Raw genomic sequence first — 26,745 nt, forward strand, 5'->3', positions numbered from 1 at the left:
ACTCCCTCATTTCACAGAGGAGGAAACTGAGGTACAAAGTGACCAAGTGGACCCAAGACTGCACAGGTAGTAAGGACATAGAATCTTAGAACTCAGAAGATTAGAAATTCAGAACTGTAGACCTTAGAATCATAGAGTTTAATAATTATGGAGTTTTTAAAACTCAGGAGCTCAGAATCACAAAATCCTAGAACTTAGAGCAGTTGACATCTTAACATCATAGAATCTTTGAGTCACCTAGACCAACCTCCCTCTCAGAGCAAGGATTCCCCAATAATATTCCCACTAAATTGTCACCTACCTTGTGCTTGAATGGCTCTGGGGACATTTCTTTCAAGGCAGCACATTCCATTGGTAGATTTCAGCTCAATTGGAGAATTTTCTTAAAATCAGAGCCTCCTGCCTCCCTAAAACATTTACCTATTGGTCCAGGATTATTCCTCTGGAGTCCTATAGCATAAGTCATGGCGATGTCATACAGTGGAAAGAGTATGGTCTTTGGAGTCAGAAAAACCTGGGTTCAAATCCAGGTGACCTTAGGCAAGTCTCTTAGTGAGCCTGAAGCTCTCTTTTAGCTCAAAACCCATGATGATATTAGAAGGTACATCTTTCACATGCTCACCCTTCAAATATGTGTGCCATTAATGTCTCTTATGTAGGCTGAACGTCTCAATTCCTCCAACTATCCCATACAGAAAATAATTCCTAGCATCCTCAGTATCCTGATTCCCCCACCCCACATTTTCCCATTTCATCAGGGTTCCTCTCAAAATGTTGTGCTCAGAATTAAACATGAAGGAGCAGCTCTGACATTCTATATCCCAAAGACTTTCCTACCTCTGACAGATGTTGTATATTCTAAGGTTTAATCCTAGCTCTGATACACTATGTTCCAAGGTCCCTCCCAGTCCTAACATTCCATATTCTAAGGTTCTTCAAAGCTCAGACATTCTAAGTTCTAAAGTCACCTCTGGCTTTGATATCTTGTGTTCTAAGAGTTACTCCCAGCTCTGACAATGTATTTCCTAATGTCTTTGCTGCCTCTGACATTCTACATTTTAAGGTTTACTCCTAGCTCCAGTATTCTATGTTGTAAAGTCTCTCTACATTCTGATATTTGATATTCTAAAGCCCCTCCCAACTCCTACATTCCATTTCTAAGGTCATTAACAGCTCTGAAATTCTTTCTTAAAGGTCTTTCAAAAGTTCAGACATTCTGTGGTCTAAGGTCTTTTTTCACTTCTGATATTCTGTTCGAAGATTTCCTTCTAGCTCTGACATTCTATGTCCTAATGTTCCTTTTCTAGCATTTTTGTTAGGTTATCCATCTTGGGCTAGCCTTAGGGAGCTTCCCACTGGAGGTGTTATGTATGTTACCAGCAAAAGTAGTGATATTGTTAACACAGTGTGTATGTCTCTGTGTGTGTGAGCATGTGAGTGTGTGTGTATGTGTACGTGTGCATAATGGAGGTAGCAACCATGTTGACTTGGTGGGTGGGAGATCTGTTGGGCAGTCCTAGATAAAGGAAGGGGAAGAGACCCATTGATTCCTTCTTGCTTAGTGATCCCTGGGTTCCATGAAGTTGAAGAGAGGGTGACCAAGCAGCCAATGCTGCTAGAATTCTCCCAGCTCTGGGCTGGCTTACCATAGGATGACTGAGTGGTTGGTTAAGATGCCAGAATGACAGAAGTAATTGAACAGGAACCCTGAGGGTTTGAATCCGACAGGAAGCAAATCTTTGGGGGCTTAAATGACCTCTACTCAACCCCTGAGGTTGGACACCACCCATGAGTTCTCAATGAGAACTCCCAGAGAGCTCCAGTGAATGGACATCTACCCACCTCCTGCCACCTGTGGAATGGGGTGTGCTGTGGGAGGGCTCCGTGTGGCCCCTAATGAAGTCCTTACAAAAGGGACAGGGTATCTGAGCAAATAGCATTGTAAAGTAAGAGAGGCTTCCAAACAAAGCTAGGGATGGGCCCCAGCATGTTACCCTGCTCTCCAACATTAGAACCTGGAGGCAGAGAAGTCAGGTAGTTCTGAGGTCAAAGAGAATGAGGCACCGAATCCAATCATCTGAAGACCAACACCTACTGGGCTCTTTCATCTGCAGTCCCTAGGACTGGATTGGGTGGGGGCCTCTCTCTGGCTTTGGGCCAAATCCGTGGAATGTAGCTAGGGTGCACAGGGCTGAGCTCCTGCCCTATTAACCAGGTCAGGAGCAGAGCACTCACTTCTTTGGTGACTCACATCTGAAACACTCACATTGTGACTTGATTCTGAAATCCAGAGGCAGCTCCTAAAATAAACCTTATAGAGCCCTGACACATGTGATGGACTGTTTGGTCACTACTGGGCTCTTTGAGGGTCTGTTATATGGGGGCATTGTTGGTTTGTGGGGATGGCAGAGTTGGAGAAGCTTGGGGTATAAGCCCCATGGAGGCATGTAGGGGTGAGAATGTAAATTTATGGTAGAAGTTTCAGGGCTGTCCTCCAGCCTTTCCTGCTGGGAGTGGGGCCTGTGTTGAGCCCTAAATAGCTCATTTATTCACTCCCAGAAAAAGAAAACCTACTATGAGAAAAGTAGAAAAGTTTGCCTACTATGTGTGAGGCATGGTACAGGAACAGAAGGAATCCCTACATGCAATGAACTTATATTCTAATGGGGAAGATAGCAAGTACATATGAAAATAAATAAATGAAATATAAATTCAAGTTAATATGTACAAATTAGTTGGGATGAGAGTTTGTCTCCCTTGCCATTCCAGGTCAGGTTTTCCAGAGGCCTCACAAGCATTACTTTCTGCCCTGGGTCTCCTTGTCCATCCATCTTCCCAAAGCCATCATATCTTTGCCTGTTGTTCTGTGTTGTGTTGTCTGTGAAAGGACTGGAAAGACCAGTCATGATTCCTGACCTGGGTTCCACTCTTGGCTGTGATGCTAACTCTCTTCTCGACTTTAACCCAATTACTTCTCCCCTCTGGGCTTTGCAGGGATGAGAGGAAGAGTTGGAATAAGAGACCTTTAGAGACCTATCTAGCTCTGACACTCTCTGTTCTAAGGGCCTTCCCAGTTCTGGCATCCTCTGTTCTAAGGTCTCTCCCATCTCTATTATTCTGTATTCCAAGTTTTCTTCTACCTCTAACAATCTATGTTCTCAGGGCTCTTCCAGCTCTGATAGTCTATGGTCTTTGCTGGTTCTTTGAACACGTGCTCCCTCTGGTGGAGGCCTCTATGGGACTGGGGTGACCATTTCTAGACCTAAGGGCTGTGTCCTGGGGACATCTCCACCCCTTAGCCTACAAGGCATCTTTTAGTGATGGGTTGTCAGAGGAGTACTTTTCTGGGGGGATTCCTAATCTGTTTGTTTTCCACACAGTTGAGTGCCATAGACTCTTAGACATCCTTATGCTTCAGAGATAAGAGCCCTGGAGGCAGGAGACCTGGGGTATTGTTTCTGCTTCCTAGTCATTGAAACTTTCTGGGTCTCACTGAGCTCATCTGTGAAATGGATATAATGACCTGAATGTCCTGAAGGTAGGGGACTGGACTGGATGATTTCTTAAAGACTCTCTGTTCTCTCCTCAGTCAGCCAGGTCCAGCACCTAATTCCTTCTTTCCTCCCTCCCTCCTTCCCTCTCTCCCTCCCTCCTTTCCTTCCTTCTCTCCCTCCCTCCTTCCCTCTCTCCCTCCCTCCTTTCCTTCCTTCTCTCCCTCCCTCCTTCCCTTCCTTTCTTCTCTCCCTCCCTCCTTCCCTTCCTTCTCTCCTTCCTTCCTTTCTATTTGCTCTTAATTTTTAGTAATTTTCCTTCTTATTTGTTAACTTTTAGTACTGAAATGTTTTTAAATGTTTCACTGAAAACAATATAGAGCACCAATACACCCACACAAACTTGTTTAGCAACTATTTATAGTTAAATGAATTCGTTTCAATGAATAAAAATCATTTTTCTGTCCTCACTCCCTTTTCCCACAGATCCCCCTCCATGCCTCCTCACTGTCTTTCTCTTTTGGCTTCTGTCACACTCCTTCCCCTGGCGTGCCCTTGCCATCACTTCCTTACCCGAGGAAGAATCCCAGACCTCACACAAAGAAATCCTGATTTTTGGTTCGATGGTTAGAAGACCAATAGATGTGACACATCCATAATAATCCTGTTTTGGTTGTGTAACCTTAGGCATGTTAGTTACTCTCCCTCTTTGAGGTGAGGCTATCCACCTATCTTCTCTAGTAATTTTTTCTCTTCTTTATTTGAGTTTCTAGATAATTCTGAGAGTTACCTCTCCTTCCATCTCATATTCTCTCTCTTCCCCTATATCATATTCTCTTTTTGGAAAAAAAATAAGAGAGGAGTAGTGAGTAGAGGACCTTTGAGGAGGGGGGAAGGGAAGAAACATTTAATAAGCACCTTACTATGTGCCAGGCACTGCGCTAAGTGCCTTTACAAATTATCTCCTTTGATCATCATAACAACTCTGGGAGGTGCCATTATTCTCATTTTAGAGTTGAGGAAACTGAGGCATATAGAGGTTAAGTGACTTGTCCAGGGTCACACTGCTGGTAAGTATCTGAGGCTGGCTTTGAACTCAGGTCTTCCTGACTCCAGGCCCAGTGGTCTATCCACTGTGCCACCTATCTTTGTGAAGAGAAGAAAAGAATGTTAAAGAAAGGAGAGGAGAGGAAAAAGAGAATAAAAAATCAGAGAAAAGAGGACAAAAGAGGAAAGGATAAGAGAAAGAAAATTAGAGTGAAAAGGAGGGGAAGAAAGAATGTGAATGAGCTATTGAATAAATAAAGGACAAAGTGTCCGAGTGAGGGCGTCGCATCAGAGGGGTCTGGGGCTTATGATTTCGGGTCCTTTCTGGATGGAGTTTCCAGGGAGAAAAATACAAAGGTGACAATAATCGCATGTTGGCAGATTTGTCTATGGACGGACTAATACATAAGGGGACCCTCTGTAGGTTGGCAGGATTCACACCTGTCCTGTTTTGCTGTGACAATGATTTATCCCTCTTGGAGCTAGGTCAGGTGGCCGCCGGATGGCCAAAGTCGTCAGGAACTTCCTGTACGCCCAGAAAGTGCAGGAACCGGTGGAGCTCTATTCTGACTGGTTAAGCGTGGGGCACGTGGATGAATTCCTCAGCTTTGTTCCTGCCCCTGGACAGAAGGTACAGTGTCCCCAGCCTCTTCTTTCCCTCCTCAGCTTGGATGACTAGCATGGTAACTATACATAGGCAAATTTAAACAAAGTAGCATCAAGTTATATGTTCCAGAAGAACAGGAAAAAGGCAGGGCTAATGGAGCTTTGTCCAGGGTGCTGAAAGCAATAGGGCACATTTCCTGCCTTTGTCTCAAGAGCCTCTATAGAACTACGCCACATGGCCAAAACTACCCCTGGTCCTTCACCAAGTCCTGGCTACACACCCAGGTGCTCTTAACTCTCCTTGTGCCTGTCTCCTTCTCACTTTCTACCAGCCAGTGGTTAAGAGTTGGGGATTATTGTTCATGCTATCCACCCTATCTTTTGGCGCAAATGTACCCAGGGTAGACTGTCCTATACATTGCTCCCACATTCAACTGAATTTGCCTTTTGTACAATAAAGCCTAGTCATGACTCGATACCACAGCAGATAGGGGGAAGGTGGCAACAGAGCTAGGGGATGGCAATTATGAAAGGCTTCCTAGAGGAGGCAGATTCTTCTCTGAGTTCTGCAGCAATGGAGGGCTATTCTGGCTCTTCTCAAAGACTTGCCTTTGGCCAAGTAGCTCAGAGTTAATGCATTTTTAAAAAAAGAATATTTCCTTGAGGGACCTTACTTATTACTTGTACGACCTTGGGCAAGTAACTTTTCCTCCCCGAGCCTCAGTTTCCCCTTCTGTAAATTGAGGAGGGTGGGCTAAATTAACTTTAAGGATTCTTCCACTTCTAATATCCTATGTTTTAAGGTCTCTCCCAGCTCTGACCTTCTGTGTTCTAAAGACCCTCCCAGCTCTGACATTCTGTGTTCTGAGGTTCCTCCCAACTCTGACATTCTGTGTTCTAAGGTCCCGTCCAGCTCTGACATTCTGTGTTCTATGGGCCCTCCCAGTTCTGACATTCTGGGTTCTATGGGCCCTCCCAGCTCTGACATTCTGGGTTCTAAGGCCCTCCCAGCTCTGACACTCTACATTCTATGGGCCCTCCCAGCTCTGACATTCTGTATTCTATGGGCCCTCCCAGCTCTGACATTCTGGGTTCTAAAGCCTTCCCAGCTCTGACATTCTGTATTCTAAAGCCCCTCCTAACTCTGACATTCTCTCTTCTAAGGCTCCTCTCAACTCATACATTTTAGGTTTCAGGGGCCCTTCCAATTATAAATTTGTGACTGAAGTGTCCTCTCTCCCTGGCAGGGTTTCAGGCTGCTCCTGGCCAGTCCCAATGCTTGCTTCAAACTCTTTGAAGAGAAGAAGGATGAGGGCCATGGGACTGCTGCCCAATTTGAAGGTGAGTTGCTATTAAACATAATCATATCTTGCCCCTTTCATCTTTTGATCTCTTTGTGTTTCATAAACATCGCATAATCACTGGGTCCAACATTAACATACCAGCTGCATCTAAGGATCTCTTGGGATGTGGAACAAACTTTAATTAGTCCACCAAACATCCCTGTTTGGGACTGAGGGATGATGATTCTCCCTTCACAGGGGCAAGGATCTGTGGATTAGAGAAGCTGGTAAACTTGCCTCAGGCCATGAGGCATACTGGTGACTCTTTGGGGAATTAGAACCCAGAACTTCCATGTGCTTTCCCAGATAACAAATCCAGGGTCATAGGATCATGGTACCATAGATAGCTTTAAGGCCTGATGGGACCTTAAAGGCCTTCAACTATGAGCCCCTTCTTTTACGGATGAGGAAAGTGAGACCTAGAGAGTTAGGTGACTTGGCCTTCTAAAATAAAGTGTCTGAGGCAAGATCTGAACTCAGGTCTTCTGGGTCACACTATTTCCCAAGTGGGAGAGAGTCTTTTTTAGGTCTTTCCTCATATAAAAGATAGGGGAGAAATGGAAGAAGGCAGGAAGATCTGCAGTGAGAAAGTAGAAAGAACTGGAGAAGAGAGGAGAATAAATATGAATTTGGAAAGGAAAGCATCAATGAATGTAGGGAAAGCAATGAAATGAAAATGGAGACACTGGGTTGCTTGGGTTCTCCTGCTGTGCTCCAATTTGATCTGTGAGTTTGGGGCAACCGTACTTCAGTTTAGATATTTGCAAAATGAGGCTGAAGACTCAAGAGGGGACAGAGCCCATAGCACAAGAATTACCGAGTTGGACCAAATTTATTGAGTCCCAAGTTGTGGGATGCAACCTTGACACAGATAAGTAAATTTAAGGACAGATTGTTAGTCTGCCTAGTACTTTTTGGTTTCCAACTCTGTTATGTAACATGTTAGTTGCCACTCCCAGGTTGGTGTCATCTAGAAATTTAATAATTATTCCAACTGGACCTTCATTTAGGTCATCAATAAAAACATTGAAGGAGCACATGGTCAAAGAGAGATCCTTGAGTGGAGGGTGGCACTCTGCTGGAGACCTTCCTTCGAGCTGAGATCAAACAATGAGTGGTTTCTTTTTGAGCCATTCAACTAGTTCTCATTCCCTCTCTTATCTAAGCCATCTCTTTCCATCTGAAAGACTGGCAGATGCTTGGATGATATCCAGATATTCCATGTCCTTGATCCACCTGTTTGGTTACCCTATGAAATAAGGAAAGGAAGTGAGGCTGGCATGTTTTGACTGAAGACATGCCAGCTCTCCATGATCACCACATCCTTTCTTAGCTTTCACAGACTGTCTTTCTAATAGTGGCCTCTAGAATTTTGCCAGAAATCTAAGTTGAACTCACTTGCTTAAAGTTTGAAGGCTCTTTCCTCTTCCTTGAAAAAAATGGGACATTTTTCATATCTAGAATTTTGAGACAACTTTCTCCTGTTTTCCAAAGTTTTTTTGGAGGGGGGAAAGCAAGGCAATTGGGGTTAAGTGACTTGCCCAAGGTCACACAGATAGTTAGTGTCAAGTGTCTAAGGCCGGATTTGAACTCAGGTCCTCCTGACTCCAGGGCTGGTGCTTTATTCACTGTGCCACCTAGCTACCCCTCCAAAGTTTTTCAGGCACCACAGACAACAGCTTAGCAATCAACTCTGACATCTCTTTTAGTCTCCTGAAACATACATAGTTCATCCAGACCTGGAAACTTAAACTCACTGAGGGCAGCTAAGCGCTCTCTTGCTGTTTCCACCCTGTTAGCCATCTTTGTTTAAACTTCCTAAGCTGAAGAGAGTTTTCTTTGGCAGAGAAAATAGAAAGTTGGGCAGTCCTGCCTTCTTTTTCTCTGTTGTTCATTTGACTATCCTGTCCGCCGTGAGCAACGGTCCTGTCTTTCATTTGGTCTTCTTTTTGCTCCCAATCTAAGAAGGCCTTTTTTTAAAAATTGTCATTAGCATTAATTTAATAATGATAGCACTTACTATGTGCCAGGCCCTGTGCTAAGCTCTTTGACCCTCACAACAACCCTGGGAGGGAGGTGCTATTATCCCCATTTTACAGATGAGGAAATAGAGGCAAAAGTGGTGCAGTGACTTGCTCAGCTTCACACAGCTAGTAAATGTTTGAAGCTGGATTTGAACTCAGATCTTCCTGAATCCAGACCCAGCATTCTGTCCACTATACCACCTAGCTGACCCAATGCATTTTGAGTTTTAGCATTCATTATACTATTCTTTTTTTTAAATGAAAAAGCATTTATTAAGTGCTTACTACCAAGACAATATTGTTTGTTTTATTTTTTCTCACTTAATAGTATCTTATTTTTTCCAATTACATCTAAAGATAGTTTTCAGCATTCACTTTTATAAGATTTTGAGTTACAAATTTTTTCTCCCCCCTCCCCAAGACGGCATGCAATCTGATATAGGCCATACATGTACAATCATATTAAACATATTTCCACCTTGGTCATGTTGTGAAAGAAGAATCAGAACAAAAGGAAAAAACCACGAGAACTATAATTCCCTCCATTTTATTCTCCCTTCCCCTTTTATTCTATTCTCTCTCTCCTTTCACCCTGTCCCTCCTCAAAAGTGCTTAGCTTCCAACTACCCCCTCCGCCAATCTGCTCTCCCTTCTATCACACCTTCCCTTGTCTTATCCCTTTCCCCTCCTACTTTCCTGTAGGGTAAGATAGATTTCTAAACCCAATTGTGTGTGTATAGTATCCCCTCTTTGAGCCAATTCTCATGAGAGTAAGGTTCACTCACTCCCCCTCACCTCCCCCCTCTTCCCCTCCACTGTAAAAGCTTTTTATTTCCTCTTTTATGTGAGATAATTTACCCCATTCTACCTCTCCCTTTCTCTTTCTCCCAATACATTCCTCTCTCAACCATTAGTTTTACTTTTTAGATATCATCCCTTCATATTCAACTCACACCTGTGCCGTCTGTATATATATTCTCTTTCTAACTACCCTAATACTCTGATCTTTTCATCAAGAATGCTTGAAAGTCCTTTATCTCATTAATGTCCATTTTCCCCCTGAAGGATTATACTCAGTTTTGCTGGGTAGGTGATTCTTAGTTATATTCCAAGTTCTTTTGCCCAGCAGAATCATTTTGCTATTATAAGACTGTATCAGGCTTTTGTATTCATCCTGTTATCTGCCTTTGTTTTATCTTTTCATTATGTCTTTTAAAAATCTGTATGGATTACTTGATCACCCATAGTCAGCACTTTGTTTTCTTCCTCATTGAAATTGTTCAGGGGCAGCTAGGCGGTGCAGTGGGTAGAATGCTAACCTTGAAGTCAAGAGGACCTGAGTTCAAATCTGGTCTCAGACACTTAGTAGCTATGTCACCCTGGACAAGTCATTTAACCCCAATTGTGAAAGAAAAAAGAAAGAAAGAATGAAAGAAAGAAAGAAAGGAAGGAAGAAAGGAAGGAAGGGAGGGAGGAAGGAAGGAAGAAAGAAAGAATGTCTCTGTGTCCTCAGAAAAAAGAGAGTGTGATGAAGTTAGTGATGAGAGAACTAGCCTCAGAGCCAGGAAGAACTGGCTTCAAGCTCTGCCTCTGACACGTTGTGACTGTGTGATCCTGGACAAGTCTTAACCTCTCAGTGCCCTGAAGCAATTTTCTAAGACACAAAGTTACAGCAAATGTGCTAACGTGCCTTGATGGATGAAATTTCTTCAACAAATTGTTCTCTCTATCACTGAAGTACTAGGTCAAGTACTTATCCATAAGGTCTTCAGAATTCATTCTGAATTCTTGACAGTTTCCCATTCTGTTTGGGCTGGATTTCCCTCTAGGATATAGCCTTTCTCTAAACTTTTTTAAATCTTCCATCCCCAAATTGTGGGATCATCTCTGATTGTGTCCAGCTTTCCTCCCCTTCTCTATCACAAATTATAAGACAGAGTGTCCTTTTCTCCCCGAGATTCCCATAATTTTGGCCCCAGTGACTCATTCCATCTTTTTGGTCATAATCAGATTCTAACAGTAATCTCCCTTGCTGCTTCCTCCACCTTTTGAAGGATAAAGTTATTGAGACAAGCCAAAGATTGATTTGCTGCTCTGCTTTTGGTTAAGAGAGACTCAGCAGATGGCTATATAATTGAAGTACCGTTACTGCTATGTTGTAGCTCTGAGCCAGGTTTGGGATCTTTTTCATGTTGTTCTCATCTATTTCCTCCTGCTGGCTAAGTGGTCTGTAGTATATTCCATGGCAATGTTCCTTCTGTTTCTCACCTCAGTGATTAGAGGCAGCTAGGTTGCATAGTGGTTAGAGTGCCTGATCTGGAATCAGGAAGAATTATACTCAAATCTGGCCTTAAACTCACACTAGCTGTATGACCTTGGGTGGGTCCTTTGACTTAAGAGCTGGCATTCTTTCTATCGCACTATATCCTTGAGGTTGAATCTGTCTTCTTGGATTCAGATTTTCAAATACAAAGCAATAACAACAAACTTAGTGACTTGCTTTAGGACCATTTCTATCTTAATTCCATGAAAAAGATGAAAAGAAGAAATTAATAGGAATAGGGACTAGACTCGGGATTTTATTGGTCTAGTGAATTTTACCAATACAGTTTGTCACCTTTTTAAAAACTTATAGTCATAGAAGGTTGCCTAGAGTTGCTGAGAAAGTAAATGACTTATTCAGGGTTATACAGCAAGTATGTGCCAGAGCAGGCCTTAACCCAGAACTTCCTGTCTATGAGGTTGGCTCTCTGCTATGACATACTATCTCTCAATACTTACAATAAAAATATTAACAGATGTCAGATTGTCAGACTATTGGTGTAGATATCAAAATACCTTTATGAGTTTAGCCAGTAAAATGTATTGGAATCAGATACTTATCACAGATTGACCTTCTGCCCACAGTCACCCAGATTTTACATTGATCCATAAATATTTAAGAGCGATGGTTTTAATAGATGTCATTATATCAAATATTGATAGTTTCCAAGCTATGTGGAACAAAAATTTTCAAAATACTCCAACCTGGCATAAGAAATCAAACCCATGTGGGAACAAGATGAAGTCTCTATTCTTCCCATAATTCTGTGTGCTCCTGGAGTTGTTCAGAGAGTGTCTTCCTTGAGACTGGAGATGAGCTCACATCCCAACACTTTTATTCAACTAAAAGAAAGCAGTTATTATATCCATCTGTTCAGTGAGGGTCAGAACATTAAATATAAAAGAACATTAGCAAGACGGTGACTTGTCCAGGGTCATTTCAATCTGGGCTACATCAAAAAGATGTGAATGAGATGATGATGATGATGGTGATGACAATGATGACTACCACCATCACTACCACCACTACCACTGCTACTACTACTTACTACTACTATTACTACACTGCTACTGCTAATGTGCTACTACCACAACCACTATCACTACCAATACTTTTACTGTCCCAGGGGGATCTAGGAGTAACATTTATACCTATAGAAGTGGATATTTTGGCCCAAGACAGCTTGATTTAGAAAGTTTTCCTTGGGGTGGGGGGAAGAGGAGGTGCTCCTCAAAGAGCAGGGAGCCTGCATTCAAAAAAGTGACTTCCTCCTATCCCCACCCCTGACTCCCTGCTCTCTCCAGTCAGGTTTGTTTCTGGCTCCCACCCAACAAAAGGGCAGGCAGCTTGCTGGGCTGGAAAGAGTAATGACAGAGGGCCTTTTTTAATCCTAGTTGTGCTACTTACCAGCTAGCTATGTGACCTTGATAAAGTCACTCTTCCTCTCTGGGCCTCAGTTTCCACCTCTAAAAATGAGATATCTGATATCTAAAATACACAGAGAATTGATACAGCACCAAAAATCATTCTTCAATAGGTAAGTAGTAAAAGGATATAAGCAGTTTTCAAAAGAACTGAAAATAATAAATGATCAGACAGAAAAGGGCTCCAATCACTAATAGTATGAAAGTACCATGTGAATTGTAAAATATCCCAAATGATGGGAACAATTAATGCTGGAGGGGCTGTAGGAAGCCAGGCACACCAATACACCACTGGTGAGTTGAGTTATGAAGAGATCCACTCATACTTCATTTCACTTTCAAATTAAAAAAGGAAAGTAATCATACTGTTCATTCCCTTTGAGTCAGTGATGCCCCTACTGGGCATTTGACCCAACAAGGTAAAGATAAAAACAAACATACAAGTGATTCCAAAATATTCATAGTAGTATTCATTCTGGTAGCCACAAAGTGACTGCCCATCTGCTGGGAAATGACTGAAAAAGTGGTGCATGGATGTAATGGAATACTATGGTGTAGTAAGAAATGGCAAATATGTCATCATATATGGTCACCACATTGGATGTTTTTCCTTAATTGCTTTTCTTTTCCTTTGTTTTCAAAAAAAAGTTTAATATGGGGGAGGGCAATGACTATGATATAAGGACAAAAGACATCAAGAAGACATTTTAGAAATAGAATGAGGGGAATATACTAGATGGTTTCTAAGGTATGTTACTTCTAGCTCTGAATTCTAAGATGAGGGCTTGCATCAGTGCAGGGTGTTTACACACTGGGAGTTTCCCAGACCACTGAAATCATAAGTCTGAACAAAAAAACCTGATTCTTCACCTTCACGTCCCACTAGAAATTTACTGCTGTCTCTTTCCTGCAACCAGAGTTCAGTTCCATTTGTTCCCTTCATCTTCCTACTTCATCTCATCCCAGTTTCAGATCCCTTGTTTAGTCTCAAGACAATCCTGGTCCATATTAAGGAACCCCATATTCAAGGCTAACTCTATGGCTTCTCTCTTGCAGGATTGAAAAAAGGAAAGAAAAAAATAACCATTGATGAGATGCTGAAAGACAAAAGCCTTAGGAGTGACAATCTCTATGCCCAGGTAAGGGACCTACTGAGGTGGGGAAGGAGGGTCTTCTTGTAATGAGAAGAGTAATTAGTCTTGAAACCCTCCTCCTGATGAAATGGTCTTACTGGCACTGTCCAGGGTACTTGGGAGAGCTTATGGGGGATGTATGGGGGAGTATGGTAGTCCAAAGGAGACACAAGTCCTGCCTTCTGGGAGCCATCAACCTGAAAGGAAAGGCTTTGTATCTGCCCTTGGACAGTTCTTAGTCTGAGGGGGAAAGATATAGTCTTGGTCCTCAGAGAACCCCCAGGTGGGGGTAGGGAGGAGATACAGGTTCTGCCCTCAGGGAATCCTCAGCCTAGTGGGGGAAGATTCAGTTCCTGCCCTCAGGGCATTCTCAATCTAATAGGGGATACATAACTCCTGCTCTCAAGAATCTCCCAGTATGAGGAAGGAAGACATACATTCCATCACTAGAAATCTCCTACCCAGGAGGGAGACACATAGCTCCCCAACTTAGGGACCTCCCTAAAGTAAAGGCAAAGGTGACCATGTAGATTCAAAGACTTAAGCTCAAACTGTGAGATTGCTTCCCTTCTATCCACAAAGGACAGAGACATAACTAGGAATCTTTGTGCTCTTGGCAAGTGGCCAGAAGTATGTCCTCATTTTTTGGCATGGGAAATATGATGACAGATCACACCCCCCCCCCCCCCCCAGTGAGGGCAGGGTGCAAAGATCCTAGGATACTGTCTGCTGGGCCAGTTACTTCTGAGGAGGCCATTACATATGTCAAGGTGGGGGGGGCAGCAGGGTGGGATGGGGGACATCTATGCCCACCATCTGGTAGCTTGCTATTTTAACTTATTATTCTTATTAATTAGATGCTGAGATCTGTTGTTCCTATACGGCTGAAAGACTTTGAGTGTGGTTAGCACCCTATAAATCAGGCACCCTGGGGGCAAAGTCCCAGTCATTTCACCTTTGTTATGGCTTAGAATGGAGTCGTTTCCCCTTTCTCTTTCCCCACTTTTCCTCTCCCCCTTCCCATAGCCCTAGCATGATCAGGACTCCCAGGGTTAGGTGGGGTTTGCCTTGAATGTCACAGGAGAGGGGGAGAAGAGAAAGAGGTAGCTTTGGGGGAAGGGCTCCTGGAGTGGGTAAAAAAAATCCTAGGGTCAGGGAACGTATCTGGGGTTGTTGTTGGGGAAACCCATTGGGGACTGGATCTGATAAGGAAACCAGGGAAGGAGAGCTAGAGTTAATAAAAATGGACCCCTATTGGGGGAATGTGGTGGTGGTGGTGGGTCCAGTGTGTGTGGGGAGAGGAAGACCTTGGTGGAAGGAGCAGCCTTAGGATGGATTGGTGAGGTGGGTCTAGGGCAGGGTCTACTTTCCTAGCCCTGTTTCCTCCCAGCACAGTGTGCTGGATACTCCCAGAAGCCCCCTGGTTGAGGAACAAGACTTTCCTTCCTTTTTCTGTTTTTATTGGTGGGAGCCAGAGATTTAGAGTAGTGGAAAGAGGATTTGGAGGAGTTGGCATCCAACATCCTGGGTTTGAATGTAAGCTCTGCTGTCACCTCACTGTGTGACCTTGGGCAACTCATTTTACATCTGGAACTTGGTTTTCTCCTTTGGAAAATGAGCGGGTAGGAGATAAGGTCATCTTGAAAGTTCCTTCTGGCTCTAGATCTGATGGTACTCATTCTCCATTCCCTCCCCATCCACTTCTTGCTGACTTCCTCTGATCAGAAATGCATTGACTGGAACCGCGAGGTCCTAAAACGGGAGCTGGGCCTATCGGAGCGCGACATCATCGACATCCCCCAGCTCTTCAAGATCAGTGACTCCTATGCAGAGGCCTTCTTCCCTGACATGGTGAGGCAGCTGGCATAAGCTGTGAGAGAGAATCCTTCCTCCTCTCTTGGGGCAGGACCCCAAACTACATAGTCCCCAGCTTCAGCAGAAGCACGGGAGGAGGGGGAGGGAGAAGAAGCCTGAAGGAGGGGGACGAGGTCTAAATTGAAAAAAAATTCAGAAAGTAACTTAGTGGGAAGAGGTTAAAACATAGGAAGAGCCAGAAAAATTGGGGAGAAAAACCCATCAAGGGTTGCCCCCCACCCCATGAATTTTTCTGGATTTTCCCCAGAATCGATTTCAGATTGATTCACTGCCTCTCTTTGTCGCAGTGGAAAGAGAACTAAATCTGGAGTTATAAGACTTGGGTTCAAATCCTGGCTGCCTGTGGGACCTTGGGCAAGGCATTTGGGCCTCGGTTTCCTCATCTGTAAAATGAGAGGGTTGGACAAAATGACCCCTAAGGTCCCTTTCAGCTCTTAATCTGTGATCCCAGATGAAAAGGAATTAGGGATGTTGAGTTTAGAGAAGAGAAGATGGAGGGCGAATATGTCTAAAGAGCAGCTATGTGGAGGAGGGGCTGGACTTTTTCTGCTTGGTTTCAGGGGCAGAATTAGGAGCAAGTGATGCTGCAGACAGGGAAGATTTCTCTTCAAAGGAAGGAAAAAAGGCAAACCCAACTTCCTAATCATAAGAGATCTCCCAAAGTGAAATGGACTACTTCCGGGAGGTCTTGTGTGGCCTGTCCTGGAGACCTTCAAAAACAGAATGGATGACTGTATTTTACAGATGGAGATTGGATTAATTGGCCTCCAAGGGCCCTTCCAATCTGAGTTACTATAATTCGGGGACTGTGAGTTCTTGGACCCATGGGAGTGGGTCACTCCTGCTGCTTCCTCAGCTCTTCCCTGCCTTCTTGCCTGCTTAGGAAGCTGGGCTGCCTTTTGTTGGCCAGGCACTAATTAACCAAGGGGAGCTGACATGCTAGATGTGGTGATGTGATCTCACTGGGAAGCAGAGGCCTTAGTGAGTGTGTCACTCTTGGGAGGGGCTGGGAGTTGATCTTATCAGCTAAGTTGAAGAGTCCATTAGAGGCCTGGATCCCACTAGGAAACTATCTGCGAATGTTCAGAGACAGGGGGTGGGGAGAGATTCATAGTCTCATACAGTGTTAGAGCTGAAAGGATCTTAAATCTAGTCCTGCTCTTCAATTTGACAGTTGGGGAAACTGAGATCCAGGGAAGGGAAGCAACTCACACACCTTGTATGCAGGAGAACCAGGACTTGGACCCAGGTCTCCTGTCTTATTATTATCCTAAACTAGAGACCTAGAACCCAATGGTAGACTCAACTGGTGAACCCTCACCTTCTGGGTATGGTCTCTATGTCACTTCCTCTGTCTCTTCCCATTACAGGTAAACATGATTGTCCTGGGGAAGTTCCTGGGGATTCCCAAGCCCTTTGGACCCATCATTAATGGGCGCTGCTGTCTAGAGGAGAAGGTCCAGGACTTGCTGCATCCGCTGGGACTCAAGTGTATCTTTATCGATGATTACCTCTCCTACCACGTGTTAATGGGCGAGATCCATTGTGGTACCAATGTCCGACGGAAGCCCTTCTCTTTTAAGTGGTGGAACATGATTCCCTGAGCTGGCTCCCCTCCTGCCATCTCCTCCTTCCCTTCTTCCTCACAGGAGCATCAGCATGGGGAGAGGATTGCCCACCTGTCTTGGAAAGAGGCCACCAACAGCATCTACAGCATGGGTTCCGTGTCACCAGGCCCTAACCATCACTATAGGATATCATGAGGATTCTTCACTTTCTTCTTGGTGAAGGATGACCCTATCTGGCCCATCCAATCTTCAAAGAAGATGTTTCCTCAGTTCTTCTTTTTGCCTTTTCTCTCCAAGTCCAATTGGTTTTTCTCAAAGAAACTTAACAGACCTTGTATTCTATTCTAGACCTAAAGGAACCAACTAGCCTATTGTGTGTGTGTATGTGTGTGTGTGTGTGTGTGTGTGTGTGTGTGTGTGTATGTATGTGTGTGTGTGTGTATATACCATGCTGGATGGAATCAGCTGGTGTGTTCAGATTTTTCCAGTTCCAGGATTCATGCAGGATCATGGAATCTTAGAGCTGGATAAGATTCAATGTTCTCATTTTACAGAAGAGAAGAACTGAGACCCAGAATGGGGAAGTGACTTCCCAAGGTCATACCTCAAGCTAATGGCAGAGCCAGGACTCCAGATCACAGAACCAAAGACTCTCAGAGTTGGAGAGAACCTGAGAAGCCACCTACCCTAATCCAGAATGAATGAATAAGGATCTCCTCTACAACACCCCCAAGGAGTCATCAGTGGAAGCTTCTACTTGAATTTTCACTGAGGGGGAACTCACTACCCTCCTGAGGCCAGCCCACACCTCTCTGGGACAACTCATATTCTTACGAAGCTTTTTCCCAACATCGAATCTAAATTGTCCTTACCGCTTGCTCCTCTACAACACAAGTTTCTTATCTTCCAAGTTGTGGTACTACCCTTAGCTAGAACCCGACAGACTTTAGTGGTATGGGTCTGATGCTAGCCAGCCTGCTGCTTCCTCCCGCAGTGGATCTTGTCCCAAAGCAGAGCCTATGGATGCCTCAGTTTCTCTCTTTTTCCTGCCTCAATGCACTCTGGTTCTCACTCCACTTTTAGCCCATCGGATGAATGAAGGGAAAGGTCCTACAAAAGACAATAACAAAAAATACCCCTTTAATATAATAGTTAACTCTGTTCCCAGGTGCAGTGATTGCTACTTACAGTGGGGGGGATCCTCTAATTATGGACACAGTCTGTTTCTGGCCCCAAAGGGCTGAGTGCTCACAGCTGGTCTGGAGGAGAAAGCCCAAGTCAAGTAGGGGGCTGAGGAGCCTTGGGAAGGGCTGGCCGGGGCAAGCATGAAGCTTTGTGTGTCCAGCTTGAATCATTTCACTCTCTTCCCACCCTCCCTCTACCCACCCTCACCCCTACACTAACCTGTGGGGGCTCCTGCTGCTGTTATGGAACACAGATTGAAGACCAAGGGCTCACCCAGTCCCAGGAATTCCTGATCAGGCTGTTTTGAGCCTCGGGCTGCTATGACTACTAACTGAGTTGTCTTGGCATGGGTTTCAGATAGAAAAGTAATGACAAGAAGTCAGCTCCATTTCTCTTTCCAAAATGAAACCCTAGGTGGTAGTGGGTAGGGGTGTGTGATTATCTTCTCCATTTTATAAATGATGGAATTAAGGCTTGACCTGAGGAAATGATTTGTTCAGAGTCATACCAGCAAGATGGAACCCAGATCTGCACTAACATTTCCTGACTCCAAGGCCAGTTCTCTTCCCACTAAAATGGATCCTTCCAGAGGTGGAGGGTTGGAAACTTCAGATGTTCAGAAAGGGGGGAAACACACTGAGTTATCTAAGAAGGCAGGACTTAATTCCTTCTAATTTTCCTTAATTATTCCTCTTCTTTCTGTAGGCAATGGGAGGGGGAAAGATCTTTCTCTGTCTCAGTTCATCAGGGCCAGGACCGTGCACATAGTTCAAGTTTCTATCTCAGTGGCCCAGGGAGTAAACCTGATATGGATCCCAGAGCAAGAGAGAGGTTGCTGGTCATAGGATCTTAGAATGGAAGGTCCAGAGCTGTAAAAGCTTTAGAGGTCAGCTAGCCCAACTCCTCCATTTTTACAAATGAGTAAATTGAGGCCCACTGAGGTTATATAACTTGTCCAAGGTCACATAGGTGGAATTTTGAACTCAGGTCTTCTTACTCCAGAGTCTTAGAGATCTGGAAGGATCGAGCAAACCTAACTTGGCCTGGGAGGCTGCTTCTCTGCTCTGAAAGGCAAGATTCCAGCAGAGGAAGCCTACTCAGGATCAGCTGCAGATGCCTCTTCTTCTCATTATTCCTCTTGTTCCCATACTTCTATTAAACTACTAGGAGCCCAGGGACACAGAATATCAGAACTGGGAGGGCCCTTAGAACACAGGATGGCAGAGCTGGAGGACTCTTAGAAATCACCTATATCCTTCCAAATCTTTCCCTCCCACATTTTATGGACGTAGAAAATTGAGGTCTAGAGAGAAAAAATCCACAGATTCTCAGATCTAGAAGTGGAAGCCAGTTGCTCTCCCCCAACCCCTGCCCATCTATTCCAACTTCCTCATTTTACAGATTTAGAAACTGAGGCTCAGGTTAAGTGGCTTGTTCAAGATGATGCAGGATGTTAAGTGAGAGGCAGGAGAGGAACCCACATCCCTTGGTTCCAAAACTGGGATTCTTTTCTACTGTATCATTTTTGCCTAATGTCCCGAAAAGAGTTCTTGGCAGAGTTGAGACTAGAATCCAATCTTCTGGTGCAGGGCAGTTTCCATTGTTCCACTTGTGGTGCCTCTGAAGATGCTGGTAGGCCAGGGGGCAGTTTGGAAATGAACAAGTCCTGGTGATACAGTGAATATTCCTTATTCCCACTTATCCCCAGCCCCACCCTCCCCCACTCCCACCCCAACCCAGCTTTTGGTCAGGAAAGATCCCAGTGGAACCAGGAGACAAAAGAAGGCATCATGTATCTGAAAGTGTGGGGAAGGGGATGATTAGAATGGTTGGGATCTTCCCTAAGGGGCCTCCATCAGAGAGAGTTCTCTCCTTTCATGCCAAGACTTGGGAGGGTGGTGCAATGGTTTATGTGAGAGAAGGAGGAGAAGGTGGGGAGGGAAAGCTGGCTGCCCTCTGAGCCACTCACTCCCTAGTGCACAGACCTGGGGCTGTCTCCCAGGGATCCCCTCTTGGTGGGGATCCTCAGGAAGTCTATTCTGAGAATGTTGTGGGATGATGGTCGATGAGGAGGCCACCACCTTCTAGGTGATTAATAAAAGCATAAACACACTCCTCTCTGATTCAGGGTCAGTCACTGGGCGTCCAAAGGGGGTTTGGAAGTGGGAAGCAAGACCCTGGCGGTGCCCACCCAAATTGTGTTCTCTTTTCCTGTTCCCCACATCTCCACCTCCCAGCCCAGCCCAGCCCAACTGCTACTGCCCCCATCTGTATGGAGCAAAACCCATCATTTCCTTTCCTCCCAGTGAGAACTGGCAGCTTGGTGCTGTCATTACCAACAACAGTTAACATTTATATGGTGATTTCAAATTTGCAAAGCCCTTTACAAACATCTCATTGGAGCTTCATGGTCCTGTGAGGCAGCTACTACTTTCCCAATGAGGAAACTGAGTCTCAGGGAGGTTGAGTGACTTGCCCTGTGACCCCCACGGCTACTAAGTATTGGAGACAGGGTTTGAATGAAGGTCTCCTTCATTCCAAGTCATAGGATCATAGAATCAGAGCTGGAAGGCTCTTCAGAGGTCATCTTGTCCAACTCCCTCATTTTACAGATGGAGAAACTGAGGCTCAGAGAAGCTAAGAGACTTGTCAAAGGTCAGGATCGATGCCATGCTCTTGCAACTATGATTATCTCCATTTCACACATAAGGAACCTGACAGTCAGACAAGTGGTCTTGCCCAGGGTCAGGCAGCTAGTAAATGTTTCGCCCGACTTCCTGTCCCATGCTCTTTTAATTAGGATCATAAGATCTAGAATCACAAGGGACCATTGACCAACCTATTAATTTAGAAGAGAAGGGTATGGGCATGCTGGTGAGACTGAAGTCTTGTACCCAGGTGCTCAAGGTCACACAAGCTAGCACAATGGAGATTTGAACCCATCTCCATTGACTTCAAATCTAGCATTCTTTCCACTCTGCTGACCCGCCTCTATGTAAGGGTGCCACCTTGAAGAGCATCATATCCATTGTGCTGAGATTTCCTCTTTCTCCCTCCCCCCTCCCACCCATTATCCACAAAGTGCCAAGCATGCAGCTTATCCCAGAGGACCCTGGGCACATGCCCCATTGCCCTCTAGGTGTGTCCCACCCTGTTGATGATTATCTTGGGAGGAGTGGATCTCTCTTCATCTCTTCCCAGCCTCCTCCATCTGCTTATCTCCTCCATCTCAGAGGGGACCTGAGGTTTTTTTGTTTTGTTTTGTTTTGGGGCTAGGGGAAAGGGGAGATGGGAGGAAACTTTTCTCCTCCCTGGCCCGAAGGGCTGGGGTATTTCTCTTGGGCAGGCTGGGCAAATACCCAACCATTCCTAGGGCTCTCTCCTGCCAAATGTAGAAGAGTATACTGGGGAAAAATACTGGATTTGGAGTCCAAGGAGCTGGGTTCTGGTTTTTCCTCTTCTTCTTTGGACAAAATGCTTCACCCCTTGGGCCACAGTTTCCTCTTCTATGAAATAAAAAAGGAATGGGTAGGACTTTTGAGGTCTCTTCCAGGTCTAAATCTAATCCCTTGAATAGCCAAACATCCAAATTTTACTGTGATCTCATCCATTAGAAGTCCCTTCAGAGGCACAGATTTCAGCCCATCCGTGCCCTCCACAAAGTCTTCTCCTGATTCCTCCTTGTGGTGTGGAAGGGACCCTGGCTCCCTGAGGGATACATCAGTGAAGCAAAAGCCCTGGCACCCCACTAAGTCACAAAGGCTTCAAGCACCACCCTGGCAGCAGAGAGTTATTCATTGCTTACTCTGTGCAAGGTACTGCGTTAGACATAATGTCTGGGGATAAAAAGAAGAAAAAAGACAGAGTCCCTGTCCTCAAGAAACTTACAGTCAAATGGGAAGGGAGAAGGTATATACCGGATGAACATCCAGTCAGCCAATCAAGTGTGTATTAGACACTTTTACTAATCTAGACATTGTGCGTAATGCTACTGATACCAAGAAGGGCAAGTTTAGCCAAACCGCTGCCATTGCCGCCTCCCAATCCCCTTCTCACCTGCCTCAATGGTGCCTGAAATCCCAATGTAAGATTTCTATTCCTGTAGTTTAAGGCTTTTAAAGAAATACAATTTTATCTTTTATTTTTATATCACCCACTTTTGCCAATGTATACCTCTTCTCCTCTGCCCCCAGAGCCAACCCTTATAACAAAGAAAAAAAGAGAGGAAAAAGTTTCATTAAAATTAACCAAAACATCCAAAAAGTATGGCATTATAGTCAGTGTTCCAAACCCATTGTCCCCCACCTCTTTGAAGAAGAGGTGGAGGTGCCCTCTCTCTCTGTGTCTCTGTCTCTCTCCCTCCCTCTCTCTCTCTGTCTCTCTCTGTCTCTTTCTCTCTCTGTCTCTGTCTCTCTCCCTGTCTCTCTGTCTCTGTCTCTCTCTGTCTCTCTGTCTGTCTGTCTCTGTCTGTCTCTCTCTTTGTCTCTGTCTCTGTCTCTCTCTCTCTCTGTCTCTTTCTGTCTCTGTCTCTCTGTCTGTCTGTCTCTGTCTCTGTCTGTCTCTCTCTTTGTCTCTGTCTCTGTCTCTTTCTGTCTCTCTCTCTGTCTGTCTCTCTGTCTCTCTGTTTCTCTCTGTCTCTCTGTGTCTCTCTCTCTCTCTCTCTCTCTCTCTCTCTCTCTGTCTTTCTCTGCAATCAGGGTTTAGTGACTTTCCCAGGGTCACACAGGTAGTAAGTGTCTGAGGCTGGATTTGAACTTAGTTCCTCCTGACTCCAGGGACAGTGCGCTACCCACTATACCACCTACTTGCCCCTGAATGTACCTTCTCATGGCTCTTTTTTTGGGGTGGGGGTCAAGTTTGATCGTTAAAATTCCATGGCATTTAGAGTCACTTGTTTTGCTATTGTTCTTTGGGTTCGTATAATCTGTGAAGGGAATTATGATGTGTGTAATGAGCATACTAATAATTTAGATTTCTCAGAGCTGCCTTTTCGGGCTTGGGAGTCAGAAACTCACAACACCAATTGAAATGATCAGCCAAATCCTCCACAATGTTCTCACAATCACTACATTCCTGTGTCTGGGTACCTTAAGTAAATCAAGTCAAAGACTGTAGAACCTGTTCCCATCACAGAACTGTGGTTCTGTGCCCCACCAAGTGATCACGATCCCCACGACTTGAAACAATACTGTTCCCACAGGACTCAAGAACACCTGTATTGTCCTGTACTCGCGGGCTTGTCATGGGAAGCCACTCAGGCCCTGGAGATGGTTGTGTTGTGATTCCCCCTTTCCCCACTTATGATTTAGGTATATAAAATGTGCATTTACTCTAGTCTCCTCAGGAGAGCTTCAAAGGTCTGCAGACCGATTCCCCACTGTGAGAGTAATTAATTAAACTGCTTCTTGTTTCCTGGCATTCCTGTTCCTGGCCTCCTTTGTATGGCTCTGGTTATTCACAGGATAGACCAGTCCTATCCAGACTACATTTGAAATTCTGTTAACAAGTCAAAATCCTTGTGTATTTCATTTTCCTGATTCTGCTTAACTTCACCTTCCATCAGTTCATACAAGTCTTCCATGCTTCTCTGTATTCATTATTTTAATAATTCCTTAGGTACATTAATATTCTGCTATGCTCACGTACCCCAACTTGTTGAGACATCCTCTGATTGATAGGCTATTATAAAGCTTTGATCCTTGTTAAAATTTAAATCTCCCTGAGAGGGGCAGTAATCTGAGTTATCAACCATTTGCATTTTAACATGAAATAATTGAGCTTTTCCTTTCTTGGGAACAGGCTTGAGAACATAGAGGGAGTGGTGGGGATACTGGGCATCTGATGTAATGTGAGTTGATACTGGCAGTCCTCCATCCAATCACCAAAGTGATTTTCCTAAAATGCAGATCCAGCTATGTGGTCCCCATACTCAATAAACTCCTTTGGCACCCTATCACTTCCAGTATCAAATCCAAATATTTTGTTTGGCATTCAAAGCTCTTTATAGCCTAATCCTACCTTACATTTCTAGTTTTCTTATACCTTATACCCCACAGACGTGTACTCTGATCCAGTCACTTTGGCTTACTTGCTGTTCTAACCAAAAGGCTACTATTTCTTATCTCTGGGCATTTTCAGTGTCTGGCTCTCCTGCATGCCTGAAATGCCCTCCCTCCTCACCTCTGACTCCTGTCTTCCCTGGCTTCCTTCAGGTGCCAACTAAAATCCCACCTTCTATAGGAAACCTTTCCCTCCCCTCTATTAATTATTTCCTATTTATCCTGTAGATAGATTGTTGTCTCCCCTTTTAGATCATAAGCTCCTTGAGGGCAGAAACTGATTTTGCCTTTCTCGGTACACCCAATCCTTAGTATAGTGACTGGCACATAGTAGGTGCTTTAATAAATGCTCATTGATTGATTAATTGACCTGAGGTAATTGGGGGAGGGGGAAGAAGTACTAGGGCACAGGAAAGGGAGACTGAGGATAATGAAGACAAACCTCTCCTACTTCACAATTTTTGATGGGCAGACTTGCCTACTGGCTACTGGGAAAACGTCCACTCTGAGGGGATCAGTTAGTCAGTCAACAAGCATTTAATTAAGTTCTTACTATGTGCCAGGTGCTGTGCTAAGCACGGAGAATACAAAGAAAGGCAAAAACAAAGTCCCTGCCTTCAAGCAGCTCTCATTCTAATGGAACAGACAACAGGTAAATAACTATATACATATATATATATATATATATACACACACACATATATATATATATACACACGCATATATATACACACATATATATATACACGTATCTATACATATATATACACACACAAGATATAGTATAAATAGAAGGTAATTTCTGAGGGATCTTGGGCAAGTCACTTCACCCTGTTTACCTCAGTTTCCTCATGTGTAAAATGAGTTGGAGAAGGAAATGGCAAAACACTCTAGTGTCTTTGCCAAGAAAACCCCAAATGGGATTATGAAGTCAGACACAACTGAACAACAAGAAAAATCTCTGAAGGAAGGCACTAGCAGTGGGAGAGGTTGGGAATTGAGAAAGGTGCTTCACACATGGTGAATTCTCCAAACCTGTGGCCAGAGTCAGTAGTTTTTCTCACCAACTAGAACCATTTGCTGCTGACTTCTGCCCCTGGAGCTGGGACAACCAGTCTTAAGAAATCCATTTAGCTGTTGAAAAAACTGAGATAATTTAAATTGACTTAAGATTGGGCCAGGTAAGTTGTGAGCAGAGTCCTTAAATAAATATCAGCCTGGTGTGGTACAGTGGGAAAGGGTTGGAGCAGGAGTCAGGAGGCTTGGATTGTAATCATAGTTATGCTACTAACTTATTGTGAGATTTTGGGCAAGTCCCTTCCCTTCCCTGGTCCTCAGTTTTTTCATCTGTAAAAGGAGAGGAATGGACCAAATAGACTCTAAGGTCCCTTTGAGCTCTGGCATTTTATATAAGAAGATTCCCCCAATCTATATCAATATTCTATATTTTAAGGTCTCTTCACTACTAAGAAAAGATGAAATTTTATGGGGATAAATGTGATGTTTTACATTTTCATCCAAAAAAATCAACTGTACAAGCATAATGGGTGGGATGAGAATTTATGGCTAGACAAGATTTAGATTATGTTGGGGTGTGAATGAACTTCAAAAGTTTAACAGTGTCGTATGGCAATCAAAAAAAGCAAATGTAAATCTGGCTCCATATGATAGGTACAGGGTACAGAATGAGGGAAGAGTGCAGTCCTGCTATACTCTGGCCTGGTCAAAGGCCAGTTCACTTTTGGGCCACCATATTTGAGAAGGGATATTGACTAAATGGAACACATCCAGAGCAGGATGGCTCAGATGGGGAGGAGACTGGGGAGCACCCTATATGAGGATCAGATAAAGGAACTTGTGATGCTTAGCCTGGAGAAGAGAAGGCTTAGGGAGACTCACTTAATTGAAAAGTTGTTTTTTTTTTTATTAATCACCTACTGTGTGCCAAGAACTTTGCTAGATACTTGGGACACAAGGACAAAAAACCAAAACAATCTGCCTTCTCACATTCCCTCTGGGAAGACAACATGCACACATTTGAGTATATAGAATACAGGATTCATTATTCACATGAATCGGGACCTAGCTGTAAACAGGACACAAGTAGTTGAAGGGATATGATAGCTGTCTTCAATATTTAGGGGATTGTCACGAAGAAGATGGATTAATTTTGTTCTGCTTGGCCCCAGAGGCCCAAGGAGGCAAAAGTAAGGAGGCAGATTTAGGCTTAATGAATGACGAACATTTCCTAAGGAATAGAGGTGTCCAGAAGTGAATGGACTGCTTGAGGAGAGAGTGGGTTTATCCCTCAGTCTTAGAGGGAAGGCTGGGTGACCGCCATATCCAACGTGTTGGAGAGAGGATTCTTGGTGAGGGACCAGTTGGACCAGATGGCCTCTCTGAGGTCCTTTCGGACTCATAGACTTTGTGATCTATGAATTTCATGCCTGCTTAGACAAACACCCTCCAGAAGCATCTGGTTCAAAGACAAAGCCAGCAGCATTCCAATGCCCCCAGTTCAGGTCCAGTGGGCTCTTGACTTTCTGCATCCCACCTTACTTTCCCTCACCCCAGCCAGGAACAAAAAGTTCAGTACCGGGTGCCACAATCAAGAAGCCCCAACTGTAGGCATCTCTGGGCGGGTACCTGCTCGCTCCCCTTAGGGGT

General features: G+C 44.3%; 1 protein-coding gene across 1 annotated transcript in view; it reads left to right on the plus strand.

The window, feature by feature from the left end:
- Positions 1-17,159, plus strand: part of LOC118837816 (protein-arginine deiminase type-1-like) — a 59,254-nt gene extending 42,095 nt beyond the window's left edge. The window contains exons 15-19 of the mRNA XM_036744916.1: positions 5,025-5,169; positions 6,392-6,485; positions 13,315-13,397; positions 15,117-15,242; positions 16,637-17,159. Coding sequence (XP_036600811.1) covers positions 5,025-5,169; positions 6,392-6,485; positions 13,315-13,397; positions 15,117-15,242; positions 16,637-16,870 — 682 coding nt within the window. The 3' untranslated portion in view covers positions 16,871-17,159. The remainder of the gene's footprint in view (positions 1-5,024; positions 5,170-6,391; positions 6,486-13,314; positions 13,398-15,116; positions 15,243-16,636) is intronic.
- Positions 17,160-26,745: the final 9,586 nt, after the last annotated feature.

Source organism: Trichosurus vulpecula, chromosome 2, assembly GCF_011100635.1.
Source record: "Trichosurus vulpecula isolate mTriVul1 chromosome 2, mTriVul1.pri, whole genome shotgun sequence".
NCBI lineage: Eukaryota > Metazoa > Chordata > Mammalia > Diprotodontia > Phalangeridae > Trichosurus > Trichosurus vulpecula.